Source organism: Thunnus thynnus, chromosome 5, assembly GCF_963924715.1.
Source record: "Thunnus thynnus chromosome 5, fThuThy2.1, whole genome shotgun sequence".
Lineage (NCBI taxonomy): Eukaryota > Metazoa > Chordata > Actinopteri > Scombriformes > Scombridae > Thunnus > Thunnus thynnus.
The window spans coordinates 10,552,596-10,574,224 of record NC_089521.1 but is presented as its reverse complement, the minus strand read 5'-3'; the positions used below and the strand labels follow the sequence as shown (position 1 = coordinate 10,574,224).

Here is a 21,629-nt window from a genome sequence, read left to right as displayed (position 1 = left end):
TTTTAAATGAGATACAATTCCGTCTTTAGTCCCCTAGAGGCTTAATTGGGAAGAGTTTGTCCTTCCCAAATCATGCAACATTTTGCTTTACCTTTCGTATTGTTTAAAGGAATAGTTTGACATTTTGGAAAATAAGAAACCTTTCTTGCTAAGAATTATGTGAGAAAATTGATATTCTTATATATGTGCAGTAAATAAGAGGCTACAGCAAGTAGCTGGTTAGCTTAGCTTAGCATAAAGACTGGAAATAGGTAGTATAAAAATTACATTTTGTGGTTTTATGGGATGGTAACTGCTAAGAAATAGTCTGGCACATGAACACCTATAAAACCACAACTTGTCATTTCTACACTTCAGTTATTACACAGATTAATAACAAAAATAAAAGGTGCTAATTTGTCAGCCAAGCTAGCTGTTCTCCCTGTTTACAGTTCTTATGCTAAGCTAAGCTAAGCTAACCTGCAGGCTTTAGCTTCATATTTACCACAGAGATATAAGAGCAGTATGAATCTTCTCATCTAACTCTTGACAAGAAAGCAAATAGTGCCTGTCCAAAAATGTCCTTCAAAAAACCCACAGCCTTTTCCCTTAAGGCTGTGTGCATAGATTAAGTATGAAGAAGTACGACCCCCCTCATCACAGAAGAAGTATGAACAGATGTGTGTATATGTCTACTTTAATTGCATTTGTGCAATATTTATAAAACTAAAATGTAGTCTACTTCAGACAGGACATTGAAATAGATTTTCAAATCTAACTGAAGTTTTAAAAGAGCAAATGGTATGACTCTACAGTGCGCCTGCAGCGGTATTAGTCATGCTGTTTTTGCATGTGAAGTCATGTCAAAACAGCATGACAAAGACCAAAAAAGCTGCTGCTCTGCAGTTAAAAAGAGAGTTTACTCAGGGAAACACGACAGATTGAGAACAGATATCAGCTGAAACAAACCGCAAATCAACCACACTGCAGGTTAACAAGCTGAATAATGCTGTGGAGGGACAAACTGAACAGCCTCATCAAAATGAAAGCCTTCCCAATTCAGGTTAATGAAATGACCTCTGCTGAGGATGAAGGGGGGAAAAAAAGTGAAATGCTGTAATAACAACCAGGGGGAAAAGAAGTATCCACGGTTGATTCTGTTCACTTTATTTCAGTACATGTTACTCATACAAAATAATCTGTACAAAGGCTAAAATAGGTCATATTTTGCATAGAAGGAACAGTGACGTAAAACAAAAAGTCAGGATGGAATGGCACAATAAACTCCACTCACTGTCACACACGGGCCTGATAACAATTAGGTTAAAAAAAAGGGATAAAGGGATCCGTACAAAAATACTCTGCTGCTCACTCCATGCTGTAGAAACACGAGACAAATTGGCGATGCTTCCCACTTTCATCATATCCCTTTTGTTCTTTAAAAAAAAAGAAAAAAAAAAGCCCTCTTCTCAACTGGCTGACTACCATTAGTTCATCTCAGCGTCTTTAGACAACAGTCCCTTAGGTTTTGTTTTTTTTTTTTTAAAAAAAGAGGCCATTTTAAAGGCGGCAATGCCACTCTCTTTTACTGAGTTTACCATGGGATCTGTTGTGACACCGTTCACTTTGCTCTTCATGCCAAGTCCCGTCTTTCAACCCCTTCCCAAAATAAAAATCACCATCAAACACTGTTTAAATGCTGCCTATATAATTGTCAGTGACATAAAAAGGGAATACATCAGGAGTATTGAGTCATTAAACATGAAAGGCAATGAGCGTACGGTATCTCGGGGTTTTGTGACACTCTTTCCTTTATTTAAAAAATAGTTGATTTAGAGAATAAAGAGAAGGTAGTGCACCACCTAGTATAGATATTCAGAGTGCTTTCACATGTAGCAGAAAAACTCCACAGGACAAGGCTGGCAGGTATCAGACAGTGCCACCCAGCAGAACACAACATCAAACACACCATTTCGAGAGCATACATTTCCACTGTTCAGATATTCAGCTTTAGCATGGAGGAAGGATTAGGGGGAGATTACAGAAATAATATGTCAAAGGTGGCAAAAAAAATAAATACAAATTAAAAAAAAAAAACAGTTTCTATGTCTCAAAATTATTCACCGCAGACAAAACCCAATTTCTGCATGTTGCATTCTTACTGAACCATCTCTGTGGCTTACTGGGAGTGCTTCCATGGATAAGAGAGAATACTTTTTACTCTCCTTCCAAAAAAAAAAAAAAAAAAAGCATACAGAAAAATGTGTCTTACTACAAGATGCAAATGCTTTCAAATAAAATATGAAACCCCTACTAACAAAAACACAAATTTACATCAAATTTACACTGCTCCTGTACTTTTAAAGAAAAAAAAAAAAAACAGGCAGAAAAACTACCAAACATAAGTCAATGGATCCGTACAGTATGTGGGTGGAAAATTAGCCAGTAAATGAGAAGATGACCTCCACAAAAGAGCACGGATCATTAGGCATTTTAAAAATGAGAAAATGTCGATGTAAATGTGATTACAAGTGGCGGAGGTAAAGTATAACAGTAAGTTGTTGTAAAATCAGCATATTTACATCCGGGGCTAGCGTACAGGGCTGATATAGTGATTTGAGCTCTGTTGTACAGTGTCATCTAATAGGTCATGCTCTAGAAATACATAACGGGCCTTACACTGGCAGTTTTAAAAGACATAGTGCAGATTATACCAGCACATCCTTATTTAATTAAACTAGATCTTAATACAGAGAAGCCGGACGACAAATGTGCAGTATGTCTTTTGTGGGCTTCACCCGATGCTACTGTATATGCCAAATTTCCCCTTCTATCAATTCTGACTTAATTGCTTTAACTGCCCGTAGCAATGTTAAGACAGAAAGGCGTTTTTTTTTTGTTGTTTTTTTTTGGTTTTTTTTGCATCATGTAGAGGAACATCGCATAGGCTAATCCTCTGAGAAACAAATGCTTAGTGGTGTCATGTTCTCACAATGAGCCTCTGTCATGAATGGAAAAAAGAAAAGACAGTAGAAACAGCCTGCGACAACAGAAACGACATTATATTGTATAAAAACGAACATTAGAACAGTGACAACCAATGTACAAAAATCACATCATTAAACAGCTTTTGTTAAAATGGCGTTCATCCCTGCATTCTAAAACATGAAGGGACATTTCCTTTGACATAACCATGAAAAGTAGGTGACAGTAGCAGAGCTGAGAGGGAGTTCACGCAGAGGAGGAGAAAATGTCAACGCAGTCAGATCAGTCGGAGGGCAAAGAGTTAGAGATTTTTCAGGCTGCGTCTCTGAAGTGTGACGTCAGGTTCGGAAACACGCACACACACGCACGCACACACACGCACACACACACAGGATTTGTTTTATTTCCGCCACGCTCACATTTTCTGCAACATCTGCGCTTAAACGCTTTCCTCCGCCCAAGCAAAGACAAAGCAGCACAACAAAAATATTTATCTTGACTTTTCTTTTCGACCTCTTTGCCCGCAGTAAAAAGTTAGAATGCAGTCTGATTTACAGATCCGTTACAGCTATTTCTCCCAACCTCTACCGAGTGCAAAATATACCTCACACCTGCTTCCAGGCGTTCCAAAGAGCACAGCTGTATTTCTACGGCGTCTGTGCTGCCAGCTACTGTATGTAGTGCTGAGCGTCTGTAGAGCGAGGCAGTAAATAAGGGATGTGTAGAGAGTTTGTGGAGGCAGCCAAGCAAAGGAGATGTGACCGTTGGTGCCTGCGCTGTACATCAGCAGCTGTCATGTTCCCCCCATGGACACAAGAAGAAGAGTCGGAGCATATGGGGGCAGGCAGTGAATCACAGCCAGCAGGGTCGCTACACGTCACTGCCCAAATCTGTTGCTTCCTGATGCACAAACGCCCCCCCTTCCCCTTCCTAAAACTGTATCTCTCAGATTACGTCATTACAAAACCAATTTAAAAAACAAAAAAAAAAACAAACGACTGAATGAAAGAATTGCTTCAGGTGATACACTGAGGCATACAGGCTGCCACACTGAAAGAATGTCTATCTCTGGATTTTTGTTAAACTAACCGTGTCATTTGTCAGCCCATGTAGCAGCAGTGAACAGTGTCTGAGTTCCAAAGTTCCACCCAAAGCAACAAACTCTTCCCGACATCGATTACCTTCGATAAAATTTAGAACGCAGCCACTTCTGGTCCCAGTGATTCCTCTTCTCACTTTCCAACAGCAGCAAAACAAATGATCACCTGTCCTCTCCTGTTCAAGGATGATTCCAGTTCCAGATCAAGTTACAACTTGGATCATATTGTCATTAGTTTTCATCTCTATTGGCAATACATACATACATGTCAGACTGAATAAAGGAGTGAAGAAGTCCAGGGGCCAGATGCATAAAACTCTGTGTAGATTCAAACGTATTCTTTCCGTCTGGATTTATAAAGCCGTGCGTACACGTGGTTCTGTTTTAGAAATCTCAGTCATTGCGGAACTGGGCGCACAAACCTCAATTCCACTCCCACAATTAGCTTGTTTCTCGCCCCCCCATTGGACTTCGTTGAACTGATATAGGTAGCCATGATCTCACATCGCAGCATTTATTTTAGTGAGTACAATATTATCCTAACTGATCATAACCAAATGATGTCTAAAGCTAAAATGATCCTTTTAAGAGTGAGCTAGCCTTTTACACCACCACTGCTCACGTACACATGCAGACAATGTGAAGCTGAGAGCCGTAATGCTGCTTGAAGTAGCACACGCTGGAGGGCATTCTCTTGAAGTTGCCACACCAGACGAAGAGTATTTTTCAGTCTTAAGGAGGCAGGCTGATGTTCAAGCCTCCTGTGGCAAATCAGTGGTAAACAGACATAAACGGACGTGTCACACAGGGCATGTTGCCATACCTATCTGTCTCCGCTTTGAGCTGCCTACACTCCCGCCAACTCCCTTCTCCGCAGCTTAAAGAAACAGAAGGCATACAAAAATAGGCAAAGTCACAAACCAGAGGTGTAACTGCCTGATGAGCGGGAATGTCAGCAGAGATATTGTGTGTACATGTGGCGCATAAAGCTCATTGGTATCTGACATGAGGGAAGAAAATTGGGGTGAAAAAAATAAGAAAAAAAAGGAGGCAGGGAGAGTTGACAGCCAGACGGAGAAAGAATGAGGAGGGCAGAACAAATGGATGAGATCTCAAAAATATAGAAGGGAGAAGCTCTAGCTGCCTCCACTAACACAATTGATGGCAGCAGGGAGACAACATGTCTGCTCTGTTTTTGCCCCTTGTGCCCTTGCTTCTCCGTGTTTCTATGTGCTGTTTTTTTTTTCCCTTTGTAGCTCGGACAATGTGATAAAAAAACAGCCACAAAGCTACACACAAACACACAATTCAGTCTGTATTCTCAAAGGGGGAACTTCATCACGCAGATCTCTTCACTTGACAGTCCTGGTGGAGCCCTAATAAACAGCCATTTTACACCATTTGTATTGTCTCACAGGGAATGGGAATACTGCTGGAGTGTGGCAGTACATAGTGTGTGTTTATGTGTGTGTGTGTGTGTGTGTGTTCACAGGCAGATGTGTGCATTATAATTTATTATTCAGAGGATAATGCAGAATTTGGTATGAAACACATCCACTGATGATTCCTCACGCGAACATGACGTTCTATCCATCACGTTCACTTTACCCCAATTTTCGTAGCAGGATGATAAAATTATGAATCGCGGATTACATTAAACACCGTCCCGACATGTCTGTACCCCTCCGCAGCAATGTCACATCAAACCCAATCCCACACACACTGCATGTCTGAGAGCTCATTGCACTGATCTGTTCAACTCTTACATTCCACAGGAGCATCGTTGACATACTGTACTTACAAAAAAAAAAACAACCCCAAAACAAACAAGAAATTTGAAACAAAAATGGCAGCGACATTTCGATGACAAAAGGTAAATCAGTGAAGTAGAAAACTAGCATGCCATGTTGGAAGTTTTTTTTCATTTACAAGGGAAAATGGGGCAAATGGGGAAAAAAAAAATCCACTAGAGGTGGAGGGAAATATCAGTTTTATATGTTCTCTTTGCCTCTGAGTGGGGTGTGTGGGCATTAGTAAAGTCTTTGTTGTCTCAGAGTCTGTCCTTCCTTCCAGCAAATTGTTAGTCCAAGCAAAAAAAAAGAAAAGAAAAAAAAAAGACAAAAATAAAAAATGTACTCAAGAGGAGTGACAACCAATGGGATTCTCTTCTGTGCCAAAAGTAGGTGTCCCTTCTCTTCCAGTTGTGTTACTCTTTGGCAAAATGAATGGTGAGAGGAGAGAGCAGAACAGAGCGGGGACACAGCTGGAATCTGTACAGAAGGTCTGGGGACGGGGGTAAAGGATGCTCTAAAGAGGTTGTAAAGTGAGGGGGGTAAATGGGGTGGGGTTGGGGGGGTTAATCAGAGTCTTATCCCATCAGGCAGTGGGGCTCCTCTCCATCCAGCGCCTCCCCCCAAGGCTAAGCGTCGTACTTCTTCCCCGTTCTGTGGATGTGGTGGAACAGCGTCATGGAGAACGCCATGCCCAGAAGCTGAGGAGGAAAAGAGACGGAGATAGTGAATTTGTGTCCGCATGTAAAGTGTATACATGTGTGTTTATGGGTGTCTCTGTGTTGTGTGGTCTTTTTTTGATGTTGATGCCTTGGGCTGGTGTGTGTTTTGATGCACAATAAATCCTGTGGTGAGGCACGAGCACATTTTCGCTCACTCGCTTTTTTTCTCAGATGGCCTTCAAACGCGAGCTCTGGAATTTTTGTGATGGAAAAAAAAAAATCTACAGCATGCACAAGCATTAAGTCAATGAAGTAAATTGAGATGCCACTGAATCAAAGTAGCCAGCTATCTCTTTGAAGTTTCCATTACCCCTGATACTTCTACATCAAACACAGTCACAAGGCTGATCCTAAAACTATTATCTGGCGAAGTTCAGATGGCAAGAAAACTGCAAAGTACAGTATGGTGCACAGTCTTTAATAAAGAGGCAATGTGAAGTTCTTGCAAACAGACTCAACTAGGGGATTCTTACAGATTATGATTAGGTGAGGAAAGCTGCTGATTCTCTTCCTTTAGTTTCATTCAAAACCTAATTCTTAGGGCTGCTTCAGAGAAAATGCCACCTTTAAGCTGTTGTCTATCACAACACAATATGCCATGTGAGGTAAACATCCAGCTAAGAGAGAGTCTGGATCGATGAAAAAGTAGTGTGCTTCAAAACAAATCCAATTATTTACATGTGGTGGCTCATCTGCGCGGCTCTGACATGCACGGAAAGTTTTTGCCGTCTGCTTCATTCAATCTGAGCGAGACAGCATGACGGTCGCCCAATCATCTGCCTCCTATTAAGAATATATAAATACTGCTGAGATTAGTGAAACCATTGTGGACGAAGTTATACATTTACTATGGGCTTTTGCCAAAGTGTGCCATATATGCTTCCGAGTCTAAATTATTTAAGCCAGTTCTCAGAGCCTCCGGCTATTATGAAACAGTGCGGATTTGTGGAACATCAGGGGCCAGATGCATAAACAATACGTACGCACAAAAACCATGCATATGCCATTTCCCGCTCATAAACTGGTATTTATAAACACAGAATATGTGGTGAGAATGTGCGCACCCCAGACGTTCTGCAGACCAGGCGTACACATGTTTTTCTAAAGTGATCTGAAGATGAAGTGATGAGATGGAGATGAAATAAGGTGAGAGATGGAATCTTTTAGTAAAACGTTGTTTGTCTTGGTTGATAACGAGCTACACTGATTGAGTGATGTGTGTGATCTCTGTTTACACAGAGATTTGTAAAATGCCAATCAAAGGCACATTTATTGTTAATTTGATCATTCTTTTCATTTACATCGGAGTCCACATTTTATTTTGCTCTTAATATTCTTTTTATTTTATCCTTAGTTGTGTCACCTTGTAAAGTCAGTTTAGGTATGAGCGCTACAAACTAATCATTGATTACATATCTGAGATATCACATCCGACGATGGTTCACAGGTCCATGTGATGACTTAAAGAGTATGGTCTAGACCTGCTCTATGTGAAAAGTGCCCTGAGATGCCTTTTGTTATGATTTGGCGCTATATAAATAAAATTTAATTGAATAGAATTAAATAAAATTGAATTAATGATATGGACGGTATAAAGAGCTGCACAGCCGCGCGTAATGACAGCTGTTCTGCTACTGGAGAACCTTGCTGGTGTAAACCAATCTGTGAAACGACAGTTTTTCTTTCCCGTTGCTTTCATTGACAGGTTTACAGCCTGGTGGAGCAGGCGGCGAATTGATATGAAAACAGCTGGTTCAGGGTGCGTCTTCATCTATTTATGGCTAATTGTGGGAAATGATGAAACGAAATGAGGCTTGTGCACGTGCGCCCAGTTCCTCAATGACTGAGATTTATAAAACAGGACCATGTGTACGGACAGTTTTATAAATCTGATGAAAAGTATGCATTTGCATATTTCTGTCTTTTTGCGTACACACAGTTTTAGCCATGAATGAGTTGCCCCAGCTTTCCATGATGCTCTTCACTGTAATGTCCTCCACCTTGCCTCCGAGTCTGCTAATCTGACAGCTCAAGGTCTGTTCCTCTGCTCTCTCACCCCTCACCTGAATCAGAGTGTGTATGTGCACAGAGAGAGGTAGAGATCATTAAAATTAATGTCAGCCGAGGCAGTGTTGTGGGATTTAATTCGGTAAGAAGACTTTATCAGTCTCCAAACAGGGCCGATATTTGTCAATGTTCCGCATGTGCACACTGTGTGTGTGTGTGTGTGTGTGTTTGGAGAAGAAATGAACAGAGAGGTAAGAGATAGTGTCAGACCTAAATAAAAGAGTCGCTCCATTAAAATAAATGCATGTGAGTGTAGGAGGAATGTGTGAACTGACTTTACCTCAGTGCGGCTGTGAACTGACTAAAGCTCAAGCACCATCTTCCCCTAAGGACAGTATAATTGTGCAGAATCTTATAAAAGTTGCTCTGAATGAATCATGGAACGATATATTACAGACTGAAGACTTGACAGTAATATCAGGTCAGGGAGGGCAGGGAACATAAAGCAAGAAAGAATTGTGGAGAGCTACACATGTATCTCAATTTGTGCGTGATATGAACCTCATAGTAGGGGCTGCCAGGGTGAAATATAAGGATTACAAGGCCAAATGCAGTCAAGAATGTCAGGTAGGGGAAAGAAAAGATTAAATGGACAAGCAGCACAGATAGATAGCTTGTTCAAGGTTTGGAGCGGTACATAAGAAGTGTTCAAACCGAACCTAAACGGATCTCTAGGCATGTCAATATTACATACAATGTCAATAGAAAGATGCAAGAAGGATTCAATATATGGTGATTCATCCTAGGTGTTGATGCACACATGTAAGGTGAGCATGTTTCAACTTCTGTGCTGAGAAAAAGGTAGAGACTCCTAGTGAGTTGTGAGGAGAGATGGAAATCACAATCACAATTCAAGGATCTGTAGTCACTGACTAATATAATTTCTTTTTCCTGAAGCAAGCAATCACTTCACAGTTCACATGCACTTCAGTACATACTATATCAATAATTGAATGCATCACTGTTGGTAACGCTCGCACTGATTCTGTCTTCAGTCTTAAGTTTGTTGCCTGTTCAAGCTGTTACTGTCAGTTCTGTTCAAAACAAGGCCTCTGCAAGAACAGTGTGTGATCTAGAAGTTATTAGCTCAGCAGCTACCTGTTTGCAAGTGTTATCACATCATGATTGTTTATGTGGCTTCCGCTGTCTTTCAGTAAGCTTTCAACCAGACAGCAACATCTGTGCATCACTGCTGAGCCAAAAACGGTGCCTAAAGTCACCAGTGAGCTGAGCTAAAAGCTACTGATTCAGTCAGTGACAATGATGATTCAGTATATTCAGTTCACTTTGAAGATTCTATGTTTAAGATTTGTTTGTACATGTGTTTAATACCTGTAGTTGTGAAGTTGTCACACAGCACAGGCATACATGGTTGGTGCATATGTTTCTAGCTAGCGACAGCAAACGTCTGTACAGTATGTATACTTGCTGTCTGGAGCAAATGCAAACACTCAACCTCCAACAAAATGAAAAAAACTACTGCAAAGACAGTGAGACGCTGACTGCACAGAGGGACATAAAGCAGTGTTCGCAACAAGAAGAGAAACAGTACCGCAGGAGGAATATCTATCACCCCTCCCTACAGCGCTTTTAATCTATGACTCTATACCTGCTCCTCTATATTCAGTATCGCCGCTCTCTTATCTTCTGATGGATCCTTATATATGGCCACAGCCTGCTTGGCACAGAGCCGAGTGTCTTTGATTCTCCCAGACGAGATCAGGGTGCAGAACACAGTGGCTTCAACATTTCAAGTTGTGTGGGTGCCAAGAACGCCCACCGAGCACAGACCTCATAACTTTCTCAGTGGAAGATGGTGACATGCTTAGACTGGAGGCCACTGGATGCACTGGCTTTATTTTAAAATGTTGCCAGAAAGGCAGACACAGACGAATGCACCAAGACACAAAGAAAAAGGGAGGGAAAAAAATTGAGGAAGAAAAGAACTCTTTATCATTAAGCCTCCCTACCTGCACTACCAAAATGACCATGCCTATGGTTCCCAGCAGGTGCTTGTTGTCATCCAGCCATTCCTCCACTTTCTCGAAGCAGCCCTGAAATGGAACAAAAGCTTGTAAGGAAACCACTTTCATACCATTTTCAGTGTGGCAGAGGAACCATGTCACTTCAGTTTGATCACCTAGAAAAACTCAACCAGCCACTTTACATTTTTCCAGGATAAATGCATCTTTTGCGTTTGAAATGTTCCTTCGGATGAAAGAACTACGAGGTGAGGTGTTAAAACAAGTGAATTACCCATGAGTGACGACTTTTATATCCAGACTTGTGGGACATATGGGCAGACGTGTGCATTAACACTGCAGGTACATAATCCAGAGCTTCTAAATGTATTCGCATCTGGGTTCATTCAGAGGTTGCTCACTAGCAGAGCCGTGGGGGTAAATGACCTAGCGTTGGTTTCAGCTGCAAAGTAATGCCCCTTCCCGAGTGCGGGTGCTGAGGCAGCATGTAAGACTTAACTGTGTAGTGTGTGGCCGCTGTCTCTTCTGGGCAGGATTACACACAAGCTTTTAGAGCTGCGCCTTCCCAATGGGCCGACTCAATGTCTGCCTATTCTCATTTTGGCAATTATATTACAGCTTTTAATCCTACTTTGGACCAAAGAAACCACATGCCAGACCAATAACAGATTAGACTTGTAATGGGGGGAGATTGGTGAACACTGTGCTGCAAGGTTTTTGAGAAAAAGGAGCTGTTGTCTCATGCATAATGGAAAAAAGAGTCAGCGTGATCAGAATTAAGCAATGAGTAAAACTACTTTAAGTCCTCTGTATACATACAGTGAGTTGTAAAATGAACTAGTGAACAGATGGACTGAAGATTAAAATTGTATAAGATTTATGATTTTTATGTCCCCCGTGAATCATATCAGTCATGGTGTCTTAAATCAACATAGTAATTATTTAAAGCCACGTATACAAACACAACTTCACACATAAATTGAAAAGAAGGACAAGGCTGTATGGATCTGGTTGATACCACTAGCGTCCTATCATCATACTGTGTGTACAACTAAAAAACATGTTTGCATTCACGTCACAGTCAGTGTCAACTCACCCTGTTCCAGAACATGTTGGTGGTGTTACGCCCACAGTCCTGGTAATGCTCCTGGCAGCAGCGGTCAGGAACAACCTTCTCCTTGAGGGCCTCGTGCCAATCAGTGTACGCTATCACACCGCAGCACTTCCACTGTACATGCCCAAACACACACACACATACATCAGATTGGTTAATGCTTCCTGTCAGTCCAGGGAGACCTCAAACTAACTTTAATGTAAGTATTATAATTAGTCCCTTGCTTTGGAGGGCTACAGTAATGGAGCGAAACATACTTTAACATCCAGCTTTGACATTTAATATTGCATTAATTCTACAGCTACAAGCCAGCAAACACATTAACTGGAATATTTCAGTAGAACTTTGCTTTTACGTATCATGTTCGGTGTTGCCTACCTCAGCCTGGATGATGTTCCAGGCGTTTCTCAGACCTAGGTTGTTTTCTGAGTTGTAGAGAGCCAGCCCATCCTTCAGATCCTGCTTAGCATTATCACTCACCTGGGGATGAAAAGACAACAACAGCCACGGTTATAGAGCTTGATATTGCATTTAATGTGAATTGCATTATAGGATTAATTGTAGTCTTTATATTGAAGCAGGCAGCCTAGGCTTGAGTGTTTGTAAGAGACACTAATTCTGCTCTTTTGAATCTGTCAATGTCATTCTCACACAGACACAGATGATAATGGTGGTGTCTTTGGTGTGTAGTGAAGTGCTTTTCGGTGTTTTTAGAGGATTAATCATGTATTCCTTCATGAACTGACTAATCATGATGAAAACTATACACAGACAGCTAATACTACTAAACAGTGACTTACACAGCTCAGTAACAGGTAACCTTTTTTTCCTGCTCTAGTACTATGGTGGACTTTTGCATGATGATAGCAGATCTGACACTTCATGTGCCACTTCACTCTACACACACAGCTTCAACATGCCCTTTCATAAAGCCAGCAAATCGTTTTCCTCTTGACTGAACCCCAACGTTGTGCTCAGGGTTGTGCCATGTCTGATGGAGATTAATATCTCAATGGATGTGTTAATGAGATACAAAATCAGGGCTTTAGTTCTCCTGCAGTTCACTTTGCCCGTGGGGATCTGCTAACTGCCAGGACAGATTGAGAGGCGCCTCAGATATGGGGTAATTATTGGTGGAAAAATTACATGTACTGCCAGAGCTATGCTGTACTTCATCTACACAGGCTACTACTACAGCTTACTGCATCTACTACATCTTCACAGGCACTTATAGCACAACACAAGGAACGCAACTTGCTTTAACAGTTAAAGCTTAGGGCCTAAGATTGTGCCTGGGAAAAAAATAAATAAAATCTGCAGACTATGAGAAGCAGCGTTACATTTGTCATTGCCTGACACCACAAGGTGCTTTCATACTCTCCAATTTCTTTATTCAGAGACTTCTGTTCTGCTCTGTAAACCCCTCAGTAAAAAAAAAAAAATAACAGAAGCAGGAAAATTGAAGCAGGCCACTAGATAATGTCAGCCTGCTTTTACAAGAGAAATACAAATTTAATGTCACTTGACTAATTGCCTGTGTAGCTCAGCAAAAATCTGTATTCTGTATACTGTACTGTATCTACTGTAGGGGACAAATCAAGCTTTTCTTTGATCATACAGAAAACTAGATTAAGCTTTAAATTAAGTGGTTCAGCAATTTATTGGTGGGAAGAAAAAGCCTCAAACCCTTGTTTTCTGAGCTGCAAGGCATAAGGAAACTATTTGCTGAATTAAACATAAAAGTCAAACTGATTTTTACTGGGTAATTAAAGTTTCCCTAGTAATAAAGTGCTTTAGTAATCATTAATCATGCAAAACCCATTTAAAACCTCCTCTAAAACCTTTGAAATAAGATTAGTATCATTTCAAATCACATTCTTCTTTCTCATTCTGTAACTTTGCTGACGCAGAGGAGCATATCTGTGTGTTGCACCTCAGGCTGCAGGCCCCACCATATCTGTCCTTGTGCAGGAAAATGAGATGAAGAGCAGTATCATCAATCTCTGCCTCTTACTTTGTTTCTATCCTCCATCTTCTCCTCTCCATCTAGGCTATATGTGATGCTGCTCGCTCATTACTGACTCCTTGCAGTAACTCAGTCACTAAAGAGCAGGGGGCCCCCTACTACAATAAAAAATCATCTTCTGATTCTCCAAATAAGTCTCTGCACATCTTCTATTTCATGTGTGGAAGTCTTTGTTACAGCCTGAAATTAAACTTAATGATCCAGATTTACCGCTAACGAGAGGCAGACAAATGACTGCAGAACAAACAGGAATTTGATCATGCAACACTCTGACCCATTTTCTCCATGCAAAAGGAACAGATACAAACACATCGTTGTTGCATTAGCCTATTTTTTTTCTGATGAGGAAAACTAACGTCTTGACTGAAGCTCGTGTTGCTAGTAGTGGAAATGGTTCACAAACGCCTTACTTCAGCAACATCTAACTCCTGGTAAGTTTTCTCTGAAAGTTGCCACAGAGCATCAATGCAATATCTTATGAGGCATATTGACAAAGCCCTGAGACACAGCTCATACTTCTCATTAAATAAATAAACTGGTGCTTTCCTCTGGGCTGACCAAGTCCAAGTTCAGCAAAACAGGGCAGCACATTCATCACAGAAGTCTACAGGGTTCAGCTCGGCTACCCGGGAGAACACACAAGAATCACAAAAAGGAAGAAAAGGGAGAGATCAGAGGAAACAGTGCAGATATACATGTTGACAGGGCAGAGGAAGGCGTGGGCTTTCTATCCAAATTGGTGTTTGTTTTCTGTCACTGCACACCAGCACAGAACAGAGAGTGGGTGGTGGATTGTCTGATAAACACCTGTCACTAAGACACTGTAATAATACAGTAAACCCAGTCAGTGTTGAAATTACCAAATGCATACCAAAGGTATTGAAGTTCTTTTCTGTTTGTTTTATGCTTTGAACAATCCCTTTTTCAACTTTACCAAAGTCTCCCATGCACATTTGTTTGCTTTCATGTGATTCTAGCACAAAGTGCTAAATTCAAGCAACATCAACATCCCTACTGTCAGAATTGGGCTCCAGATCTGGTGACATGTAAACACCTGAGGGACCAGGTACACTGGGACCTGTCAGTGAGCTGACACAGAGCCATGCTGCTAACTCATTAGCAGGCTACATAACCATGACTGAGCTGACTGCTCCAATTTTCAAAAATGTGAAAATTCTGATCTTTTTGTCAGTTATTTCATGTTGAATATGCATCAAAAATTCCAATCTTCCTGTTCAGACAGTAAAGGTCACATTCTGCCCTGGAAGGACAAGTAAGAAATATGTGAGTTTTATCTAAGACTTGATTCCCTTGTATTTATTCTGCCTCTTCTCATTAGTTTTGCCTCTGAGGACAACTAGCTAACAACTGCTGTCTCAGATGGCAGTTTGGTGAATGCTGTGAAGCATTTAGAATTTTTCACACAGCACAAGAAATGATTGCTTATTTACAGTAGGTGGTGTGATGGGTGCATCGAAGAGCAATTAGTGTATTGTGTGAATTTTATTCACTTATTCGACTCCTGTTTATCACTTCGAGCAATTGCAATCTTCAAATGATGTTACTGTGTTGAATTCCAACGTCTCTGTAGTGAAATTTCACACACACAAAACCCTCTCAACAGATTATGAAGGTGATGCATTCAGTATATTACCACTATGAAAAAGAAGCCAACTACATAAAAAAACAGCTCATATGTGAAATAAAAAAAAGTATAAAGATATAGCCAGATACAATTTTTTAGTACTCTGCCACCTTCTGTGCACACTGACGCAGGAACCTATGTAGAACTGAAGGACAACTGAGGCTTTGGTCAAAGAAAAAAAGTGAAGAACAGTCAGTTCTCACTGAAAAATGTCTTAAATTAAACATGTATTCCTTTATTTAGAGATTGACCTTCCCAGACTACCAGGGCAGATTCTTGACACATACTGTGCTATGGCTACAATGAACGATTATTTTCATCATCTATTAATCTGCAGATTATTTTCTTGATAAATTGTTAGTCTATTAAATATCAGATAATAGTGAAAAATGTCCATTAAATCTCCCACAAACCAAGGTGATGTCTTAAAATGTCTTGTTTTGTCCAAACAAAAGTCAAAAACACGAAGATTTTCCGTGTACGATTATATAAAAGCATGTTTGCTTAAAAATGATGAAAATTTATATTCAATTATCAAAATAGTTGCTGACTAATTTTCTGTCAATAGACTTATCATTGTAGCTCTATACTGTACACATAATAACATATACATTCTAACTATATATATATATATAAAGCCCAGTGCATACCCGTGATGGTTCATGTGAGATCATATGGAAATCACAAGTTTTTGGAAGTGATTCTATTAAAGTCTGTGGCTTATTTTCACCACAGCACCATATTTGAATTTTAAATATGAATATGGTTATATTCAGTAAAGTTTGACACAGTATTGTCCTCATGAATATGATATGAATTAAAGTGCATTACTTTTCATAACTATAACCTGGAATTTTCCATTAAAGCAGACTCCACAATAATCCTGATGGTAAAACTATGGCTCTAGGGCTCTATTTTTGCATCTGTGCACAGCGAACTGGCAGGGTAACATCAAGGCAGTATTGGATACTAGCCGTTGTGGATGACATCATTACAGCGACACTAAAACTTTGTTTCTCTGTGTGATCACACTTCTGCTGGTTGAAAAATGTAGAATTGACATGGAAAGATGAGCAAAGCATGAATAAAAAGGTTTGTGTGATTTATAGAGAGGTTTATATGGGTTTGCCTTCACCAAATAAAGTACTGAAAATATTATTGAACATAAGTTTGCCGACCTGTGGACCTGCTCAGAGTAAGTGGGCAGCAGACTGCGTAAGATAACCTGAGTGCACCCCAGGAAAATGCCAGTTCGCTGGCATGGACCTGTGCTCCTCCCCATTATAAATCCCTAATACTATGAGATTTTAAAATAGAGGATAAATGAATAAAGAGACCATATTTCCACTGCAGGACTACTCAAATTTCTATTCCCTTTTCTACTCTGCTCATTTTACCCCTCTCATCTTCAATCTTTAAACATGACTCATTCTGTGAAGTCTTAAACAACTACACAATCCAGAACAAATTGCCACTTGTCTTACTGTTTCTTCAAATGAAAGTAAGCAAGCCTTTTTTTTTTCTTTGTCATGCTTTGTCAGATCTCGGAGGCACTGTTGGCTTCTCTCCAGTCAACTGCAACAGTATGCAGAGTGTTTCTTCACAACCAAATACTAGAAGTTATATCCTGCCGTCAGAACAGTCAGTCACACCCCATCTTCCATCATTAGTTGTACACTCTTCAAGGATAAACTCCCGTTACCACACTTAATCTTCCTTTTTTCACATCAGATTTGTTACATTCACTCTCTACTATACCTCTTTTAGAATGTTAAGTACTTTTATACTCTTACAAGCTCATTTTTCACATGTTTACTGTCAGGGCACGTTGGCTCTAATCATCAAATCCTTTGATTCCTTGGACCCTAAGAACTGTGGCTAACAATATTATGCTGTTGCTCTCATTGCATAGTCTGGACAAGAGCGTGAGCTAACTGCCCTGAAAGTATAATAAATGATGTAGAGAGAAACAGCATCGGAGCCAGAGGTCCCCAACAGCACATCATTAAACGGGATACTTAATTCCCTCAGTTGCTCTACAAGCGTGTGCTGGGTAGCCTGAGGCCAGGGCACTCGACAGTGCATGGGGGAGACCCCCGCTACTACTCTGTAATTGGCCCCAAAAAATAAAGTAAAGTCAGGGATTGAACATATTTCTGCCTATACACAAATGGCACATGGCTGTATTTGTCTGCTGCTTTGTTGGGTTGTTAGTTAGCTAGCCTTAAGTACTTTCCGAACCAGTGTTTTGTTGGACTAACCTTCTTGACATCCTTGTTTTACAGTGACACCTCACGTCACTTCTGCCACATATGTCCCCTTTTAATCCACCCTTTACACTATTTTTATGTTTTATGTCTTCTCCCTCACTTCAACTTACCACCCCAACACATTCCTCCTCCTTTCCTTTCATGCCTTAAATATCTCACCTCCCTTTCCCTTTCTCCACCTTCTTTCCCTCCATACCTTCCTCCCTCCTGAGTTTTCTTTGTTTCCCTTCCTCCCTACATTCCCATGTACATGCTCTGTTGCTTCCTCTTCTCTGCTTGCCAGGTTCTGCTTCCTCGTTCTGAGCTAATAAACCTTCACCGCTGTTCGGCTCTGTGTGTTGGGTCGACGGAGGCACAATGAGGTCACAGCGTTAAAGACGGATGACTGTAATCTGGTTTGTGGCCCAGCCATCTGCTGTAGTCAGCTGGTTGCTAACTGCAGGGCCAACCTTTATTATACTACGGCCTGTACATGGCATTTAATCAGAGTGCTTAACTCCACTGGGCTGTGGAGGGAAAGGAGTACCTTTACACAAGCCATACCTGGAGGCAAGACTACTGGGGTGAGGAAGAGAGAGAAATTCTCCATTAAGGAGAAAGAAGAGTACGTCTTAAGCAGGATTAAGCGGGTGGAAAGGCAAAAATGGGTGCAAGACAGGCTAACTAAATGAAAGCAGTGAAAAAAATGTGTTCCTTCAGCAAAACTATATGTTCCCCTCTTCCACACATCTCTTCAACAGCTTGTCACCCGGAAGGATCACAGTTTGCAGAGGCGTCACTCATGACTTAAAGATGACCTATTTGAAAGACTAAAATATCTGTTTTGCAGGCCTCTGTCGATACACGTTTAAAAGCTGCCAACTACTGTATGTCTTCCAGACTTGTTAATAAATGCCTTGTGATTAGAAGATCAAATAGGAGAAGTGAATTAGTGATTCCTCTGATCACAGCCTGTAGCAGAGTATGAGGAGAGCCTCACACAGCATACTAGATCTGACTGGAGAGAGGCAAGCTGAGAGAAGAAGAAAAAAAAAAAAGAGAGCAATATCTGAAGTTCTTGTGTAATGGACACCGATTGTCCTTCAACTAATCTTGACATTCTTTGACATATAATGCCATCTCAGTAATAGCACCAGATAATTTCCTAAAATTTGCAGGACATCTTATTTGGAGGCGGTCTGAAAATGCCATCTCCAATAACACATAATTTGCTGTAATAGCCTTGCTTTCCAATGACATCTGAAGACCAATAAAGAAAAATTTATTTGGTAGCGATCAGCATTATCGTGGTTTCACATCCCATTAGGTCTAAGCCAGGATAAACACACTGTAATTCTGCAAGATAGGGGAAACATAAAATTTGATTGCTATTTACTGGAACTGGTGTGAATGAGACGTAAATCCTATCCCTGACTAACGTAGACTCATTTCATTTTATATACAAGAAACTCTCAACCCTACATGGGCTATCTCCTGACTTCACAGGTGATAGTAAGGTGCTGCCGTGAATTCAAGAGGCACTCTATTTAAATTCCACTGGAGGGATCAAGGTTTGGAAGAATTTTTTTTTTTTCCAAAGTTGAGCCGGTAATATTTTGGAGATAAGGCAACAGACATATTTACTCCTGACAGGGTGTGCCTTGGAGACCTGATCCAAATCTGAGAGTGGATTGGTTGCTAAATGAATTCCTTTATCTGCCTGAGAGACTAAGTTTGAGCAATAACCTCAGAACAAAAAGGGAGAATTAACCGACAGCCCCTGGGGCCTGCAACATAGAGACTTTGAATATATAAATAGATGGATCTATCAATGATGTGTCCTTGAAAACAGATTGCTTGTCCTGCGCAAGACATTTGTCGACTTCAGGCTGAAATATTTGTGGAGTGATTTGATTGAACACGGAGAATGATGTAGTCTGCTCATGGATAGCAATAATCTCCAGAGCTTTACATATCGGCATCTGTTGTCACCACACACACACACACCTGACTTGAGTCCAAGCAGGGGTCATGGGAAATGTGCTTGGGACCAATTACAGGGAGCCAACTGGTAGGGATTGGCCTGCATTTTGGGGCCTAACCTTTGACTGCTGGGTTAATGGCAGAATGAAGACATTCAACCTCCAGCATGAGAAACGAGCAAATATAAGAGAGGAAACCCGGACACCCGGAAGCAGCTGGAACACGGATATGTTTATCACACTCACACTTTTTATTGCTTTGTGCATTTGTGTGAAGTCCTGTGTTTGTGTGTGTGTGTGTACAAGCTTATAGACATTAACTGTTCAAGACTTCAAACTGCAATGTACGCCTCGCTGCCTTGGCAAAATGAGTTCATACTATGGATTTGCTGTGGCTAAGAGCTAGACTGCATAAAGAAAATATTAGCGAGTTAACAGGAACAATAACAGATGTAAGGTTTAACGCTCAGACACAACATCGAAAACAAAATTAACTTACCTTATCTGAGTACACAAAGAACAGGATGAGTAATATGAGCTCTGCCAGGAGAATTATCAGCAGGACAATGAAGAACTGTCAGAGAAAAGGAGAGAGAGTATTGTTTTAACAATTGCTTTGGCAGTATTGTAAATCTACCTTGTCAAGCCAATGAAAACATGTCCAATATAAATTTTGAGAAACACTTTCTCATTCGCGGGGATGGGAAAGTATGTCCAAATGTTTGACTGGTCTGTAGATGACAGTGTTCGTGCACCTCATTATAAACTCTACATCTGAGATTTGTAATGCATTTGATTCCTTCTGTACTATACATGGAAAGCAACATAATCAGTCAATTTAGGTTAAGGCTACAGTTACTGATTTCAGTCTGTGAGTGGAATATAGAGCAACCCAGATTCTTCAAAAATAAAATATAGCAACACACACGAAAAAACACTCAAATGAGATAAGGAAAGGCAGAAAAAGGGAGATGAAGGAAGAGTGGGGGAGTGACAGAGGGAGGAAAATAGGAGAATCTAAGTGCCGGAGGGTTCGTGAACGTGTGAGAAGGAGGAAAAAAGGGTTTTAAGACCTCCTAAGATTAATTTATAACACAGCCTCGTATCTCATCTACTATTCTCTTCTCCCTACTTGACTCCGCTTCAGCTCAATATTTACCAAGCTCTTCAGCACAGCATGGGAAGAGGCACGCAAACCTAGATTTTTAGAAAACACCATTAATAACAAACTCATTTGGGAGGAAGGGGTAGGCTATTATTTGTGTCGAGGCCCAAATGAAATAGTTAACGACAGTTTGCTGTTGGTGGGATGTCTGAGTTGCCAGTTTAGTGTATCATTGTTGTGCATTCACAGCTGGTTTCTCACAGTTGGTTTTTCCTGGTGTTAAAAGTTAAAGGAACAGCTTCTGGTGGTGCTCTGTTGGCACTGAAAATATGAAAATATGTGTGTGCGCAGTCACATGCATGCGCTGCTTTGTGGGCATATGTTCTCATTTGCTAGCAATTCACACTTTCAAGGTTTCGAGGCTTGCCGTTTCAGTTGGATATTTTATTTATTTCCCACTTTGTTTTTTTTTTTTCCTTTTATTTTCTCAGTGAAGAATTTTTGGCAAAGACAAAAACAAACTGAAAATTCACTGCAAAGGATTAATCCTTTGCAGAGAGTTGTCCACAGAGTAACTTCAGAGATAATATGTCAAGGTAGACGCTCAGGTCTGTTTGCTCCAGGAAATCTAAACCCACTCTGATGTTTTCAGATCTTGCATTCCCCCCCCCCCCGGTGTGTTGGGTTTGATAGACAGGCTAAGAAAAAAAAGCAACAATAGCAACTAACAGACACCCCTGCTCAAAACAGAATTATTGCGGCTGATATAAAAAAAATGCCGCCATACACAGATGTGGCAAGTGACTTAATGAGAAACATCAGAACTTTTACATTTTCCATTAAGTCTCTCTTTTTTTTTCTCATTTCAGTCTTCTTTCTCGCCC

The 21,629-nt window shown here is 40.7% G+C and overlaps 1 protein-coding gene across 3 annotated transcripts in view; it reads right to left on the bottom strand.

Moving 5' to 3' along the window:
- Window positions 1-1,121: 1,121 nt before the first annotated feature.
- tspan9a (tetraspanin 9a) overlaps window positions 1,122-21,629 on the bottom strand; it is a 167,027-nt gene continuing 146,519 nt past the window's right edge. For all 3 annotated transcript variants that reach the window (XM_067589129.1, XM_067589131.1, XM_067589128.1), the window contains 5 exons: window positions 20,140-20,214; window positions 12,117-12,218; window positions 11,721-11,852; window positions 10,613-10,696; window positions 1,122-6,554 (listed from right to left, as the gene is read on the bottom strand). In XM_067589129.1, the coding sequence (XP_067445230.1) occupies window positions 6,483-6,554; window positions 10,613-10,696; window positions 11,721-11,852; window positions 12,117-12,218; window positions 20,140-20,214 (465 nt within the window). In that variant the 3' untranslated portion in view covers window positions 1,122-6,482. The remainder of the gene's footprint in view (window positions 6,555-10,612; window positions 10,697-11,720; window positions 11,853-12,116; window positions 12,219-20,139; window positions 20,215-21,629) is intronic.